Genomic DNA, 17,033 nt, shown 5'->3' with positions numbered 1-17,033 from the left:
ATGTCTCTCAGCCAGCACATCGACCCCGAGGAGCTCATCGAGCAGGCGGCGGACCACCCGATTCTAGGCCTGCTCGAGCATCCGGCGGGCAAGCATGCACGTGCGTACCACTCTGGCGCGCACGCAGGTCGTTACGTCACGGAACCTATCCCCAAGTACAAGATTCCTCAGAAAGGTACCGATGCCGAAGCCACTTATGAGGTAAGACGCAACACTTTGCAGAGGACTGGTTTTTGAATCGAGCTGATCTGTTTTGGCATTGTTCTTGCCTCGGTGTTCGACTCTAGCTTCTCTCGTCCGAGCTTAGCCTGGACGGCAAACCCACGCTGAACTTGGCCTCGTTCGTTCACACGTGGATGCCCAAAGAAGCTACCAAACTCATGTCGGAAACCATGATGGTTAACCTGTGTGACCAGGATGAGTATCCAGCCACCATGTCTTTTCATAATCGCGCGGTATCGATGCTTGCTGATCTGTGGAAGGCGCCCACGGAGAAGGATGAAAACGGCAAGCGAAAGCCGGCGATGGGTGTTGCTACTACGGGTTCGTCCGAGGCGATTATGCTCGCGTGCCTCGCCGCCAAGAAGCGCTGGCAACACAGGATGAAGGCGCAGGGCAAGTCGTTCAAGGAACCTGGTCCCAACATGGTATTCGGCTCTAACGCGCAGGTGGCCATCGAGAAGTTCGCACGCTACTTTGACGTCGAAGAGCGTCTGGTTCCAGTGAGCCACGAGTCGCGCTACTGCCTAGACATCAACAAAGCCATCGAGATGGTGGACGAAAACACGATCTGCGTAGTCGTCATTCTGGGCTCCACCTACACGGGCCACTACGAAGACGTCGAGGGTATGAGCAAGCTGCTGGACGAGTACGAGAGCAAAACTGGCATCTCGATCCCGATCCATGTCGACGGTGCATCTGGTGCCATGGTCGCGCCGTTCGCTACACCGGAGCTCAAGTGGAGCTTCGAAATTGCGCGCGTAGCCAGCATCAACACGTCTGGTCACAAGTTCGGCATGGTCTACCCTGGCCTTGGCTGGGTGCTGTTCAGGGATAACGAGCAGGTGCCCAAGGAGCTCATCTTTGAACTGCACTACCTCGGCTCAGTCGAGTACTCGTTCGGTCTCAACTTCTCGCGTCCTGCACACCCGGTTATTGGACAGCTGTTCAACTTTATCAATCTCGGCTTTGAAGGCTATCGACGCGTGATGCAGTCTGACCTGCAGAATGCACGACTTCTCTCTCGAGCGCTTGAAAACTCTGGGCTCTACCAGGTCTTGTCTGAGATTCACAAGCCCGTGTCTAGCCCATCCGCTGCTACTGGCGCTGCTGCGCTGATCCAACAGGCCGGATCCAAACTTACGTCATCTACGCAGAGCCATGAACAGCTCAATCAACACTCGGCTGAGATGTACCGACCCGGTCTGCCCGTTGTCTCGTTCCGCTGGTCCGAAGACTTCCGCAAACGTAACCCAAATCTCGAACAACGCTGGATGCAAACCCTTCTGCGCGCCAAAGGCTGGATCGTCCCCAACTACAACCTCTCCCCTGACCTTGAACACATCGACATCCTCCGCGTAGTCGTCAGGGAAAATCTCAGCGAGACTATGATCGAGCAACTCGTCTACGACATTATCACCATCACACAGAGTCTCGAGAAACAGGCCAACGACGGCGGTTTCAGACATCTCGCCGAGCTCACCAGCTCCAAGCATGACGATTCTACCGCTGCCAAGGACGCCGAAAAGAGCACAGGCCACCACAACGCTGCTCACGACAAGCACAGAGGCGGTCTGCCAAAAGATAGCGGTGTACAGGCAAAAGGTTACGCCAAGCAGTGTTGAGCGCCTCATTCAACCGCAAGCTTGTTCCTCTCCTTGAACCCAATTCATTCCTCACAATGTCTGCGTCTGAAATGCAATCACGAATCTCTTCCGTTCCATTTCATACCGTGCCAGCGAATCAACACCTGTACCATTTCCCGATCCGAATCTTACGCCGTCGACTCCTTGTCCTCTACCACACCCATCGGTGCAGGCATGGGCGGATGCTCCCTTTCTTTGAACCTCAATCCGACGCCATTACCAATGACCGTGCTCACCCTCCTCAACCGCACCCTGACCGACCTGATGCTAGGCGCAAAGATGCTCCTCCTCTCTTCCCGATCGCTCTCGTCGCCATCATTCCAGCGTCCCTTGCCCGTCGTTGGCGGAGTGGGTGGACGCGGCGGGATGATGGTCTCCACCACCAGCAACCACACTGTATCACTTGGATAGCGCGGCGCTTGGGCAGCATCTTGCCCGTTGAAATCGAGCAACTTGGCCGCCTTGGCGTTGAGTTGCACAAATACCATGGGTGGCAATCTACAGCATGGCGAAGAATCCAGCAGCTGATCTTGCCAAAGCACGCCAAACGTCGTGTCGAGCTGGTGCACGAGGGCTGCACTCGTCACAGTATGCGTCGTCTTGGCATTGGCAGTCTGTGCTTCGCCACTTTCCATCACGTTGCGCATCGTCTTGCGTCTCGATCCATTGGAAGCAGACGATCGTACCCGATATAGGCTGCGGTTGCTCCTTCGACTCGGCAAGGTCTGCGCATGTCCGAGGGAGAACTCACTCAATGAAAGCTCCGACGACGCAGTACTCATACCACCGAACCCTTCCTCTGAGAAGCTCCGCCACGATGAACTCGGCTGCAGCCCTCCGGAAAAAAGATCGTCTTGCTCTTGTTGCGCTGGCAACCGCTGCGAATCACCCGACGTATCGTTGACCACTTCAACCTTGTCCGAGGTATCCACTATCTGAGGATCCAGGAGCGGTACCGGTTTGCGCTTGGGTATACCGCTCTTTGGTGCTGGGGAAGAAGCGTTCTGAGGAGTGTTGCTACCACTCTCAGGCAGAGGAGCAAGCGGTCGTGTTGCTGCAAATGAAACGCCCCTCAAATCGGACAAAGACTGCGATCGACGTCGTCCAGCCTTCAACTCGGCGAGGGATGGTGCAGCAGTGGGAGAAGCAGCTTTGTCAGCCGCCATCGTCAGCAGTGAATTCGAGTTGTGCTGCTCGCTTTCGGCTTGCTGCTCTTGATTGGCACGCGCCAGCTCCTGATCGACTTGTCGGAGGATGCGCACGTCTTCGTCGCTGAGCAGTTCGGAGCACTTGTTGCCTGGCTCAGCAGTGGCATCGAGGTGGGTCAAGATAGCGGCCCACATGTCACCTTGCCCGCCTTGAAGATGGTCCGAAGCGGACGCATTGAGAGCGTCGGCCAGGGTCGACGAAGGCGATCGTGGTTTGGCCTGCGAGACAATCAAATTGTCCGAACGTAGATCGATTCGAAGCGTGGGAACGGGACGCGCGGCAAAAGCGGGTGGAAGACAAGGGGCTTGCTGACCAGGTTTGATGTATGGGTAGCGTTCAACCAGCTCGGTGAGCCTCAGTGGCATTGAGAAGGTGACGGCAGCTTGCGATCTGATGTGGGCCAACAGCAGGTGCTCGGCCATGGCAGTTGTCTTGCTGACCGCCTCAATGAGCTCATCTACAGTGGGCGGTGGATGGGCAACTCCGATCCTTCCAAAGAGCCAAAAGCCGAGCACCTGGCACAGTGCAGATGCGGGCATGTGATTGGTGCTCGAGTGCGCAGCGACAGAAGCCATAAGGTCGAGCACTTCGCTCAACAGCTCTGCGGTCGCCTGAGGCAAGCTGGGATGCAACAGATCGGCAATCGCTCTGGCGTGATAGTCAGACTCGCGTTCGGCAGCCACAAAAATGTCGTACCACTCTAGAGAATCCTTCGAGGAAAAGTCGGTAGTGCGAAGACGCATGTGTCGCAGCCCCCACTTCATGACTGAGACGACATCATGCGGAGCTGCATAACGAAGCTCTTTGTCCAGTTCTTGGCGTGCAACTTGGCTTTTGGCTTGTTGACTGGTGACGTGATGGTTGATGCTGGCGGTATTGCGGCCAAAGTGGTCGAGTGCGTTCTCGGGAAGGATGGGGAACACTGAGATGTAGGTCGAGACGTCGATCGAGAGAAGGAAGAGCTGGATCATGTGGTACACGTGGTCCTGCGATTCGGCGATGCGGAAGGGACGAAAGAGGCCCGACGTGTCAAGGCCTCGTTCGCGGATCTGGAGACCGCACATGCGAACCAAGTCTCGCGTCTGGCTCACATCGAGTCGGGCGTTGGCCATAGCTTCAAGCATTTTTTTGCGCTGAAGACCTTTGGGCTTTGGGACTGCCTCGGCAGCTGCATAGGCAGCGTTGGATTCAGCGATGATAGCGGCTGCTGCGGAAGGTGGGGGTAGTGGCTGCTGTTGCTGTTGCTGGATCTTGAACCCTGCAGCGCCGGCATTGCCAGACGAGTAGGTAGGATCAAGAGCATCAGAGGAACGAGGAACGGCTGTGCCGGCATCCAAGTCAAGCACGAGCGCCGGTGGGAGCGAGGGCACGGGCGGAGGCTTTTGACGACCGAACCTGCGAAAGAAGCGCGAGGTGCGTGAAGCGGTGCTGGTAGTGCTTAGGGCCGAATTGGAAATGTTGGTATCGCGACTGGCTAGCAGCTTGTCGTCGGCGTAGCTTTCGACGCTGGAGGTGAAAGGGTCAGCTTGCGACTGACGTTTGGCTTGGTGTACAGAATCATTGTGCTTGCGCGAGCGACCGAAGAGCTTGCGTGTAGTCATTTGCGCTTCGCGGCAGGAGCAGGATTGGGATGGAAGGGCGGCTCGTTGGAAAGGGAGGGCGAGGTTTAGAGGCTTGGGTGGCGCAACAGCAGCCATTACGCGAGGGCAAGTGTTTCCTTGTCCAAGAGATGGTAGCTCGTAGCTCGGAGCTCAGAGCTCGAATTGGTATCAAAGAGGTGACAACTGGCTTGTTCACTTGCTGTGGCAGCTCTTGGAACGTTGGATGGTTAAGAGATATGTGGCACTTGTGTGGGAATGGGGTATCAGTGGAGGTGAGTGGGGTATCTTGGCCAACGAGGCAAGGAAGAACAGAGGAGTTGATGCGCAATGTAGAAGATGGGGTGAATGCGAGTGGACGTGAAGCAAGCAGCAAACGGCCAAGTGTGGTTGCCAAAACGAGCAGCGGCCGAGGGAGGAAATCTCGTCTTGGTCTAAGCGCGGGGCTCGAGATTCAACTCGACGCGGCTTAATTCATGAGAACGGAACCCACGGAACCCTTGGAACCCTTGGAACCCTTCTGATTCACAATTGCACAAATCACGAATCACACTCACGAATCGTGAATCGTGAAAGGGAATTGTGAAAGGGAATTGTGAATCATGAATGGACGAGAGTAACCAAACTGAATGCAGAAACGTTCTGTCCGAAACGGCATTTGTGATTTACGAGTCGTGAGTGATTCGCCAAAGGCAAAACGCACCAAACCTAGGCCGAAATGCTGAATCACGAATAGCCGAGCCTAAACCAGCCAAGTTCACGTTAACTGAGCAAGTAATCGTGAATCGTAAATCCACTCTGTGACTAACTTTTCGAGAATCACGAATCACAAATGTATCAAAACTTCACAAGCGAGGCAGATCGGTTGTTTCTCTTTACGCCTTCCATCAATTAGTAAAAGAGCCTGGGCTGAGTGAGACGCGTCTGTAATCCAGCAGCCATGTGCGATGCGCGATGGCGTTGAAATTCACGTCACGCATGCAGCCAAATATGTTAAGGTCAAGCTGAGACAGATCTGATACCATTCAAAGTGATTCACTGATTCGTGATTCATCTTTGAAAAGTAAATATCGCTTGAAACCCAACACGCAAGCCAAACAAATCACAAACGTACCACCACAACGCGCCAACGTTCGTGATTCGTGATTCGTGATTCGTGATTCGTGATGATTCGTGATTGTTGGCCGAAACCACCGCCACCGTTACTCACGACTGATAACTCTGTGACTGTGTTTTGGAGACTCGCGCACCTCACGCCTCGTTCGATTTCACGGAGAGAGAGAGAGAGAGAGAGAGCGAGTCGTGAGTGTCTGGTTGGCGAATCCGTGTCAGTCTACATCACAAGGCATCTCGTAGAGCATCCCTCAAGTTGCCAAACACCTTGGTCAAGCTGTGAGCCACATTGTCGCAAGTGCTCTTCAGCATCTGTTCCACTTTGTCCTTACCCAACGACGCGAAACCACCTTGAAGAACTGTCGGTGATCCTACTGCCTCGCTTGCTCTAGAGAGGTGGTTGACAAGCGTAGCCATTTCTGCCAGGTGTGTTTTGCACGTTGACTTTGATTCATCGTCCAGTTTCGAGTGCGTGTGGTAGATGGCTTCCAGTGTTAGCGCCACTTCATGTACCGCATCCACTGGTCGGATCGTGCCAGTTTGACTCGCCGAATTACTCGCCAACTCCATGAGCGATCGGACGGTACTCTTGGTCGATTCCAGCATCTGTGTCAGCCTTGTCGGATCCAGCGTCCCCGAACGTGCACTTTGAGTGACAGCAACTAGCGCCCTTTCTTGAGCTGTCAGGCTCTGTAAGTCGGTCTCTTCCACCGACCCGCTCTCTGTCGACAGCGTCCAAGCAATACTCCGCACCCACCCCGCATCCTTACGCGCACCCACCTGTGTCAGCTCCTCGACATTCGGCGTATCCAGCGGCTGATAGTTGACAAGCACCGCGAAATCTCTCTGGTCCGACAGTCCCTTCTCCCCATCCCGCTTGACAGCTTCGACCGCCTTGGCAATGCCAGCTTCGAACTGTTTCCTCTCTTGCTCGTTCCGCAAGTTTCGTCGATTCATGAAATGCGAACGCGACTCTTCCAACCGCAACACCTGTCGCTGAAACGATCTCTCTAACGCATCGCCAAATTCGACAAACTCCTCGACGCGAGAGTAGATACCGTGCTCCAATGCTTTGGAAATCATGTCTGGTGTAGACGTCGAGTTCTCTTCGTAGATTGCTTGCGATGTCGACAGTGTGCGGACAATTGTTTTGTATAGTCCCTCGTCCGCATCTGTGCTGCTCGAGCACACCGAAGAGAAGCACGAGCAACGCTCACTGATCAGGTGTGACAGCGTGTCCGCCTGTACACTTTTCAGTCCAAGCAGGCCGTAATGAACCGAAGCGCGATCAAACGCGCCTGCAAGAATATAGCTACGGATGAGCAGCATTCGTAGCTGATACCCCTTGTTGCTTTTTGTCAGGGCAAATTCAAGCAACGCAATGGTTTGATACAGGTACACGAGCTTGCCGTGCGACAGCCGGTATGCCGAGAGCAATGCTTGCACGCCCACAAGTGCAAGGTCATCGGCAGGCTGCATTTCCGTATCCGGCAACGATGCTCCTACCGACAGACCGTCCAGGTACTGTTGCAACAGTTCAGTCGCAAGAGTGGCTTCGCTTTCCTCCGTCATAGTGATTGCAGGTTGGATTGTTCGTGTGATCTTGACGATCGAGATGTTGGTCCTCAGATCCAGCTCGTTCTTGATCGGCAAACTTCGTGCTTTGCTCTTGATCTTTTCAGTCAGCCTTGCTCGCGATTCCGCGCCGAGCACACCGAGATACACAACAAGATCTTCGTGACAGCACGCTTTGCTCGCAAACTGGTCAAAGTAAGAGACCAACTTGGCCTCAAGCTGTGGCTCGGCATCCTGGTCGCCCATGTTCCAACGCTTGCGTACAACTTCCAGCTCGGCAAGCCGCACCGAACGATCCTTTGTAGCACCCTTGATGCTCAAAAGCACGTTGATCTTCTTCTGAGCTGCCACGAGGTGATCCTTGCCTAGCTTCTCGGCCGCGTCCAAGTAGCCGCTGAAATGCGCCCAGTTCCGACTGCCACCGTCGATACGCTTCCAACAGCTTGCTTCCACGTATCTCCAGTTCTGCAGATCCTGAGCCAAATCGGTTCGGGTGAATTCCAAGCCAAGGTTGCGGTCGCACAGCTTATGTCCAACAGAGTCTTGAGCAGCGACCAAATCGAAAGCGTCTTGCTTCTTGCCTTGTCGAATGAGCACTTGCAGCAACAGACAAAGCGCTTCTTCGTCGTTCAAGCCCAGCGGCTTGGATTCAATCTGCTTTTCGATCATCCTTTGGCTGAGCGGTAGTGCCAGAGCTGCACCTGGCGCCTTGGGATCCCTAGCGAGCAGCAGATAAGATAGGATAGACCACCAAAAATACTCTTCCACAAACCTTCCTTGAGCTCGGTTGCGACCGGTAAACGACTTGTGCATCTTGAGCGCCAGCTGCTGCGCTTTTTGAAACGCTTTGTTCTTGATGAAAGCAAAGAAAGCCTGGCGAGCTAAGGACTCGTCGTTGGGGCTAGCCTTGACCGCAGCTTCCAGAAGAGTGATTTCGTCATCGGTACGACCCAGTCGACCCAATGTCCAGATCAGTGGTGTCAGAGCGTTTTCTTCGCCCTTCCGCAAGCCTCTCTTTACCAGCTTTGTGCAGATCTGGTCGGCTTCGGCGCGTTTCGATGAGCGTACCAGTGCGAGCGCTTTGAGTGCGGAAGCAAGCGCCAGATCCGGCTGAGACTGCAGCACCTTATCAGCATGTCTCACAGCAAGTACATTGTTGCCTGTATCGATAGCGTTGTAAATGGGACCGCAGACCCTTTCTGCTAGCATAGCTAGCGGATTGAACGCGGCGTTCATCTTGAGCGCCTGTAGTGGCCACAACGATGGCGGATGGGTCGGTACAGCTGTAAATTTGAGCGGTGAGTAAGAGGGTGCGTTTGGCTGTGCACGCACCAAAGACCAGAAAGCAGCGCGAACAAGTCGCAACAGTCTGGTATGCAGGCTTTGCTGATGCTGATTCAGGCCGAGATGTCTTGGTATTTGTCAGAGTCACGAAGCTACTCACGACTCTTGCTGGTCGAAAGCACGAGTCGTGAGTCTTGTTCTTCTTGCACACACACAAAACCAAGCCGAAACCCGAAGCTGCCAATCAATGTGAACCAAACCTCAGCAGGCGCGATACAGCAATAATTGAATGAGACTGTCTGAAAGCAGCCAGAGTTGCAAAACCCATCGATCACGCGTCAATCGTGAATCACTCACGACTGTCGATTCAGTGATTTGCAACTGGATATGTTGGCGGAATTCCACTCTGATGTCTGCGACTAAAGTTATTCCGATTTCTCACGGCTGGTCGCACTCACGACTCACGACTCACGACTCGTGACTGGTGTACAACGAAATTTATGATTCGTGAATCGTGAATCACGAATGCTGGTCGATCCTCCACCTCTACATCAAGCCCAAAGTGTGCGTATCTGCTTCACCAGCTTGGTCGTAATCCGCGCACTTGTCAAGCCGCAAGAGGGGTCGCCTTTGGCCACAACGCAGTCCTAGTCGCACCGACAACGCGAGCACTGGCAGCTCACGATCGCAGCTCCAGAGAATACGCAAGCATGGCCGTAACACGTTTCATTCTGGCTCCGTTGGGTGGTGTGTTTGTAGCCACTTCGCTGCTCTACACTTTTCGCCATACGATCGCCGTGCGAACACATGACACTGCGCTTGCACTCAACCGGATCAAGCTACAGCTCAACGATATCGATCCGGACAATTGGGACAAGCAGGGCAAGCAGCGCTTGTCACACGAACAGCTCAAACCCGCCTACGTTGCTCCCGTCCGACCTTCAGTTACCGAGGAGATCAAAGGTCGTTGGAATGTAAGTACAGCATCGAGGCAACGTACAACTCTTTTGCTAGAGACATGAGCACTGACATGATGGGGCTACCACTTGCATGCCAAAGGACCACGTCATTGGCGCCGTCGATACAATCGCGAATGCCAACTACTATGATCTCTTTGCCAAAGGTCTGCTATCTGCCAAGAACATTGTTACCCACTTGACATCTTCTGATGCTTCCTCTTCGGCGCTAGCAACACCGCTTGAGGCACAAATTGCTGCTACAGGTGGCATCAAAACCGGCGTTGTCAACACGCAAGGCGTCTCGTTGCGAGACGAGAACAGCGCATTGGCAGTAACAAGCGATGCTGCACGCGCGCCAGGCAGCAGTATAGGCTCACGTCTCGCAAGAGCAGTAGGGCTTGATGCTGATAAAGTAGACAAGCTGGCGGAAGCCAAGACCGGACCAGGGCTCGGGAAAGTTGGCGATGGATCGGCAGGGCGCACGTTCTATCTCGGTCAGGGCACAAGCCTTCGTTGAGCCGTGCAAAGGGATGCGAAGCTGGCCATCCACGATTGGCCGAACTGAATGGATTGCCAGCCGTAGAAGTGTAGTCCGCTTCGAGCTTTAATGTACAGTCCAGTACCTACATTCTGAACCACTCACTTTCCAGCGACGTTCACCTCTTGCGCCATCTCGTTGAGTCCTCATTGAGCATCCTGCGAAGCAACGCCTGAGCCTCGCCTTCGAGATGCCTCTCAAGACAGAGAGGGGGCTTTCGAGAGAGCCAAACACGAAGCACGAAGGGCAGTTCGTATTCACGATTTCCGTCTTGCGTGTTCTGTGTTCTTGGGAGCGTTTTGTACGTTGAACTCGACGTAACAGTCAAAGACGGGTTGTCGTGGACCCGAGCCCACCATGAAGAATCACGAATCACAGAGTCGTGAATACCAAACGATATCGTGCAACACTATGACGCAGAGTTGCGGAAAAGTGGAGCATTTCTTTCGTTTTAGCCGAGAGCGAAACGACCGTGAACTACTCTGGTTCAAGTCGGACTCGGGAGCTGTCAGCCGAAACTCACACTCACGACTCGTGACTGTCATCCAGTCGTGAGTTTGTGCGACATACAGCAGCCACGAGCTGCTCCACAAGAAGCACACCACCTTTCCATCCGCGAGTTCACGCAACATGCTTTCCTACCTCCACGGACCTCAGCCTTCGACAGCATGGATGCAGCTCGATCTTCACCATCAACCTAGTCTCCCTTTTCTGTGTATGCTCGGTATTTCAGTCGTGCATCGATTAGAACTTTTCTAGAACGCACCCCTCCTGGGATTTGTTGGACATTGGCCTTACAAGGTGATTGCAAACACCGTAATACCATCTCGGATTCCCAAAGACACTCGTGCCAATGTCATCCAACGCCACAACCAACTCCATCCCGGAGAATGTCTCTGCCAAAACCGGCCTAGGCTCTTCAGCCACTGCGCCTCCTTACACCATTCCCATCTCGTCACGACCGCCCAAACAGACCTACTTGCAAACCACCCTGTTCGCGCTCGTCTTCAACATCTGCATCATCTCTGTTCATCTGTTCCAACTGCTATCATGGCCACTCTCGCTTCATCCGGCTACGAAACCGATCTATCACTCGCACATTGCATACACCAAGCTTGCGTTCGCTCGAATTCTACTCATCATTTCGCAATTCTTTGGACCTAGCCAGCTCATCATCTCGATCGGCGATGGAAAAGGCGGATACTTGGATCCGGAAACTTTTGTGCACCGGAATAAACAGACGGGAAAGATTGTTTCGATCGATCTGCCGAGTCGGTCGATCTGGATGTCGAATCACCAGGTCTATACGGATTGGTTGTACCTGTGGTGTCTTGCCTACTATGCGGATTTGGCGGATAGTATCCTGATTATCCTGAAAAAATCTTTAAAGTGGATTCCTTTCATTGGCTGGGGGATGCAGTTCTATCGCTTTATCTTTCTCGCACGCAACTGGGCTAGCGATCAGGCACAATTGGCCAAACAACTAGGCGAAGTCGCATCGCAAAACCAGAACGACGCATTCTCGAGTGCTTCCACCGACACCGCCAAGAAGTTGCTATTGCTCATCTTCCCCGAAGGAACGCTTGTATCGAGCCAAACTCGACCGGTGTCGGCCAAGTTTGCCGAGAAAATGGGGATCAAGGACATGGAGAACCTGCTGCTTCCGAGGTCGACAGGCCTGTTCTTTTGTCTTCGAACGTTGGCGAAAGAGATGCATGATCTATGGCTCGTCGATTTTAGCGTGGGATATCCCGGTGTTCCACCAGCGGGTCACGGACAGGACTTTTACACGCTCAGAAGTATCTTTATGCAAGGTGTGCCTCCGCCGGCGATTCATGTGCACTTGACCATGACGCGCATCACAAAACCTGTAGCTGGCGATACCTCTTCAAACGCTGTTGCGGTCGCACAGCTTGCTACGGCAGATATTGATGCACCACCTCTAGGCGCAAACATCAAGCCTGCAGAGAGCAGCGAAGAAGAAAGAAGCGCTTTCGAAACCTGGCTCAGGCAGCGTTGGACAAACAAGGATGCCGAGATGCACAGGTTTTACACGGATGGTGACTTTGTACAAGGCGAGTTTACCAGCTTAGTCAAGCAAGGAAAACAGGCGGATCCGGCACAGGCGCATGGCAAGTATGTAGTGTTGCCAGTGGAGTTAAGGAGCTTGAAGGAGATAGGCGATGCAGCGTGTTGGGGCATTTCTTTTATTGTGCTGTGGAGTGCCAGCAAGGTATACAAGGCTGTGTTCGGCTAGCTTTAGATCCACAGACGCAAACACTCGAGCAATACAACAGGTCGCACCAAGAAAAGAGCTAAAGATGGATTGTCATGCCGTTTGTGCGTCATCGCGAATTGGGTGAAGATGGCAAGGGTAAGGGTATAAGTGAGCGCAAACGCTGTACACGGTGGATAGACTGTGCTAGGACGAGATCATGGAGAGGGGCACATCGATGGATCCTTGGATGATGCGTCTGGCGGTGCGATAGTAGACAATGGACTCGGGGATACGTGCGAGGCGGTTGGATTGTTCACTCTGTGTCGGCGGACGCACTTTGACACTTGCCTCTGAGACGCCTGCTGGCTGGCCTACACGGATTGAGACGACGTCTTGTGATGGCTCGCGTTGCCACTTGGCACCAGCCTGTACGGCGTGTTGGATAGTCGAGTTTGGAAACGCCCTTCCTGCAGCGAGTGCGGACAAACACGTTGCAGGCACTGTTCTGTGCACATTGCCCACACTGACGGCTCGTATGAGCAGATGCATCTCGCTGGCACCAATATGTTTTCCGCCCGTAGTCGTATACCCCCCAACAGGCGTCGGGTGCACAATGCAAATCTTGGGGGCCGATGGACTAAGCGTTTTCTGCAGCATTGCAGTAAGTCCAGCCGAGCCAATCCGGAGCTTTTCTAACAAGGTCATGAGCGCAACGTTGGAGTCCAAGTCGGATGGCGAAAGTGTACCAAGTTGATCTACGTCCAAAGTGGAAGAGAGCGAGTGCGAAGCGATAAAGATGGTCGGAAGACCGGCGTTGATGATGGTGACCGGATAGCTCGAGTTTTCGAGCGAGACGGTGTCGATCTGGTTTCCGGTGGGAAGCAGAGAGGACGAGTCGAGCGGTGTTTCGATAAGCATGCCCGGTGCAGTGCCGGGTACACCCGAGATGGAGTGATCGCCTTCGAGATCAGGGTACCACATTGTGGTGTTGTTGGCAGTGTAGAGTGTGACGGGGACGTGCGCGCGAACAATCTGCCCAGAGCACGCAACAAGCAGTCTGACGCGAAAGCCGAAGCAATCGCCTGCTTCTGCAGGTCTGTGATGGAGCTCCTGAAACACGCGATGAATCCTCTCTTGCTGGACATGGCCTTGATGCAGCGCAAAGAGCGCAACCGCAGATACCAAGTTACCGCACGTACTTGTCCAGTCGATCTGGGTACCCTCCTGCACAGGCACCTGACCAAACCGGTATACCAGATCCCACCCCTTTTCAGCATCCGAAGCGAGTGTTTCATCGTCGGCATAATCAATGCCGTCTTTGAAGCTTGTTCCGAGTCTCGAAAGACGTTCTGCCAGCGCCGAGTCAGGAGGACCGACGATCGCCGTCTTGGAAAGCGAGCTGATGCCTCCACCTAACCCATCGATTTGGCGCTTGTCGGGATCAGGAGAGCCCATCGCTCGGCATATGATCCGATCACGAGTCGCATTGTCGAAGGCGGCAAGCGTTGGAGTTGAGAAGAGGAGACCCTTTGACGTTCCACCGCGGTAAAACGAGCATGGCAGCCGTGCGCTGCCGAAAAAGTGGTTGCGTACGATCGACGTTGGCAGCATGTTTGCGAGCAGCTTTCGAATCACGGCAGTTCAGCGCTGATCACATCACGTTTGGTGAGAGAGTCGCTCCAAGCTGGCCTTGACGATGCCTGCATAAAGTCAAGTCACCGGAAACAGACCGAATTTTTCGACTCACGCTGAAATCACGAATCTCGTCAGTCGTGATGAATGTTCCAAGAGACCATGTGACTCCTGTGACTCGTGAGTGTTGTCAACGACGTTTTTCGGACTTCGGGCATTCGGCATTCTGGACTCACGGACTGGCTGTTTCAGAGGCTGGCTTCGCGCTCGGATTTCGCCGGCTCCCCGCCTGGCTTTCTGTAACGCACAATCATGCAGATGCTTGCCAGCGCCAACGGTACTCGTCGCACTTTAGCATGCTTGCTATGAGAAAGTTGGTGCCAATGAAACGATTGCCGACCAAGAACGAGAAAGAAGAGGCGATTGCCCCACTGGAGTCAAACCACGGTGTGCAGTGGTCGCGCAACGCAGCCATTCCCACTCAAGCTCAGCAGATCGAAAAGTCAGTTCGCCGAGTGACTACGCCCAAGCCATCCATCCCAAGGCGGACAAAGTTAGAAGCAGCAGTGACAGAGCGACAGGGTGACAGGGTGGATCTGCGGTTGTGTCGATATTGGGGCGGCGTCTGATCGATTCGTTGCCAGGTCCAAATCGTGAATCACGAATGTGGTCTTCGGAATTCCCAGGTCCAATCTCGAATACGCACGCACCCAACGCCGAGCTAGCTTCGGTGCGGCAACAAGGGAGAAGCACCATCGTATTCCACACTCCCGATCATCTCTGCGTCGTACTAACTTAGGGTGTGAGTGTTCTCTTTCAGCCATTTTAACCAGATTCACGTTTCGTAATGCACGATCCACGATTGACTATTCGTGATTGTTTGGCGCACCCAAGAATGTACTGTGAGAGCTACAAACCCACCGTATGTTTCGTTGCACCAGCCACACAAAACGGTGCTGACCCACATTCGTGATTGGCCGTGCCACGCGCCGCGCGCCTCGAATGGAAGGTCCGACTGACCGAGTCGTGAAGGAGGGAAAAGAAAAAAAAAAGGTTGGATATGCAGGCGAAGGATCAGTCATGTGTTGCCACACGCAACTTACAATCACGAATCGCTGCGCAACCGCACGCAGCGTTAAGCGCGGCTGTGTTGACATAGAGCTGCCCGGAGGATCGTCTTTGCATCACCGCAACCGCGTTTCTCGATCTTGATCGGTACATGCCCTCTCATCTGCCCTTTCCTTCCTACCAACACACCGTCAAATTGTCTGTTGTACCTTTCACCCACTGTTTTCGACCATGCCATCGCAAAAGCCCAGGATTCTTATCCCCGGTGGTGCCGGTTACATCGGATCGCACGTTGCGCTCGTCACCCTTCTCACTCGCAAGTACCGAGTCACTGGTAAGTTGCACTCGGATCGCTAGAAAGCATGCTCGACCGTATCGCGATGGTGGATAGATGGCTGATGAAATCACGTTGTGCTTCCACTCGATCAGTTCTCGACAACTACCACAATGCTTTCCCAACCGCCGTGAAGCGTCTCGAACAGATCGCCATCGACGAGCTTCCCGAAGGTGCTTCTCAGCAGGACAAGGATGACTGCAAGGTCGATGTCTTCAAAGGCGACCTCCGCAGTAAGCAAGACATTGCTAAAGTGTTCGGAAGCTATAGCGGCGATGACAAGATCTGGGGTGTCATTCTCTGCGCCGCCCTCAAAGCTGTCGGCGAATCTTCTGAAATCCCTATCGACTACTACGATGTCAATGTCGGTGGACTCGTCAACCTGCTTAAAGTGATGCACGACAACGGTTGCAACCGCCTCGTCTACTCCTCCTCGGCGACCGTCTACGGCACCCCTCCCAAGGTGCCCATCCCCGAATCCACGCGTCTGGCCCCCGAGTCTGTTTACGGCCGTACAAAATGGATGAGCGAGATCATCATCCGCGACGTTTGCGATGCCTACCCAGAGTTCCGTGCGATTGGCTTGCGATACTTTAACCCTGCCGGTGCACACAAGTCCGGAAAGATCGGCGAAGACCCCCGAGGCAAGCCTGGCAACCTCCTGCCCCTACTCGCACAAATGGCTGTGGGCAAGTACCGCGAAGGCGGTCTCAAGGTGTTCGGTAACGACTACCCCACTCCGGACGGCACCTGCGTTCGCGACTACATTCACATCGAAGACCTTGCCGGTGGCCACGTCAATGCCGTCGAGGCGCTTGACCGCGACGAGATCTTTGCCGAGGACAAGATAGAGACTAAGGGCAAGTACCGCGCTTTCAACTTGGGCAAAGGTGTAGGCATGTCTGTGCTCAACATGGTTGATGCTATGAAGAAGGTTTCTGGCTACGAGTTCCCCTACTCGATCGTCGAAAGGCGAACGGGTGACGTGCCCGATCTGACCGCCGACCCGTCGCTAGCTGAAAAGGAGCTGGGCTTCAAGGCAACCAAGAACCTCGATGATATGGCGCAAGATCTGTGGCGATGGCAGAGCGGAAACCCTCAGGGCTATGGCGAGCAGTAGTCTCAGCCTGATCGATCTTAGAGCGTCACAAACATGTTAGTACCAGTCTGAATAAAGTTTGCCCTGCTGTATAGTACTCTCAACCATGTCGTGACTTGACGATAATAGCAAAAGATACGATAGGAGAAAGCGACTCCCAACGCTGAGTTGTGATAAGCCACCGCCATAACCAACGGCTTGTCTGTCGCGTGTCGGTGCCCTGAACCAATCCATCTGCTTCTTCTTCTTCCGCAGTGCGCTGTGCAAACGTCGTGTAACTGTTGGCGCGCTAACGTTGCTTTGCCTTCTTGTAGTGAACCAGCAGCAAGGCGTGTTGTGTTGGACTTTTCTGAATCGTGAATCGTGAATCGTGAATCTTGCGGCACTCGTGACTTGGGAGCACGTGGTTCGGCCACGCGTCTCAGAGCTGTGTCGTGCGCGCGGATCGTGTATCGGTGTAACTCGCGATAATTCACGATTTGGATTTCACACGTCGTGAGTCTGTTGTTGTGGAGGGTTGGTTGCTCAGACAGGTTGAAAA

At 53.9% G+C, this 17,033-nt stretch overlaps 7 protein-coding genes across 7 annotated transcripts; 4 read left to right on the top strand and 3 right to left on the bottom strand.

Annotated features, from left to right (window-relative positions):
* On the top strand, positions 1-1,844 carry UMAG_06063 (glutamate decarboxylase GAD1; the record flags this gene model as incomplete). Its single annotated transcript, XM_011394122.1, has 2 exons — positions 1-201; positions 288-1,844. 2 exons carry the CDS (start codon positions 1-3, stop codon positions 1,842-1,844), a joined length of 1,758 nt encoding a protein of 585 aa, XP_011392424.1.
* A 149-nt stretch (positions 1,845-1,993) lies between these two features.
* UMAG_06062 (uncharacterized protein) lies at positions 1,994-4,675 on the bottom strand (the record flags this gene model as incomplete). The annotated part of the gene is made up of 1 exon (XM_011394121.1): positions 1,994-4,675. The coding sequence occupies one exon, from the start codon at positions 4,673-4,675 to the stop codon at positions 1,994-1,996; it is 2,682 nt and encodes an 893-aa protein (XP_011392423.1).
* A 1,335-nt stretch (positions 4,676-6,010) lies between these two features.
* Positions 6,011-8,596, bottom strand: UMAG_06061 (uncharacterized protein; the record flags this gene model as incomplete). Its single annotated transcript, XM_011394120.1, has 1 exon — positions 6,011-8,596. The coding sequence occupies one exon, from the start codon at positions 8,594-8,596 to the stop codon at positions 6,011-6,013; it is 2,586 nt and encodes an 861-aa protein (XP_011392422.1).
* Positions 8,597-9,354: 758 nt separating this feature from the next.
* On the top strand, positions 9,355-10,120 carry UMAG_06060 (uncharacterized protein; the record flags this gene model as incomplete). The annotated part of the gene is made up of 2 exons (XM_011394119.1): positions 9,355-9,618; positions 9,704-10,120. The coding sequence occupies 2 exons, from the start codon at positions 9,355-9,357 to the stop codon at positions 10,118-10,120; spliced, it is 681 nt and encodes a 226-aa protein (XP_011392421.1).
* Positions 10,121-10,994: 874 nt separating this feature from the next.
* UMAG_06059 (uncharacterized protein) lies at positions 10,995-12,398 on the top strand (the record flags this gene model as incomplete). Its single annotated transcript, XM_011394118.1, has 1 exon — positions 10,995-12,398. One exon carries the CDS (start codon positions 10,995-10,997, stop codon positions 12,396-12,398), a length of 1,404 nt encoding a protein of 467 aa, XP_011392420.1.
* Positions 12,399-12,563: 165 nt separating this feature from the next.
* On the bottom strand, positions 12,564-13,970 carry UMAG_06058 (uncharacterized protein; the record flags this gene model as incomplete). Its single annotated transcript, XM_011394117.1, has 1 exon — positions 12,564-13,970. One exon carries the CDS (start codon positions 13,968-13,970, stop codon positions 12,564-12,566), a length of 1,407 nt encoding a protein of 468 aa, XP_011392419.1.
* A 1,320-nt stretch (positions 13,971-15,290) lies between these two features.
* UMAG_11600 (uncharacterized protein) lies at positions 15,291-16,513 on the top strand (the record flags this gene model as incomplete). The annotated part of the gene is made up of 2 exons (XM_011394206.1): positions 15,291-15,393; positions 15,489-16,513. 2 exons carry the CDS (start codon positions 15,291-15,293, stop codon positions 16,511-16,513), a joined length of 1,128 nt encoding a protein of 375 aa, XP_011392508.1.
* Positions 16,514-17,033: the final 520 nt, after the last annotated feature.

The sequence above is a fragment of the Mycosarcoma maydis genome, chromosome 21 (assembly GCF_000328475.2).
Source record: "Mycosarcoma maydis chromosome 21, whole genome shotgun sequence".
NCBI lineage: Eukaryota > Fungi > Basidiomycota > Ustilaginomycetes > Ustilaginales > Mycosarcoma > Mycosarcoma maydis.
This window is presented reverse-complemented; position numbering and strand designations above follow the sequence as displayed.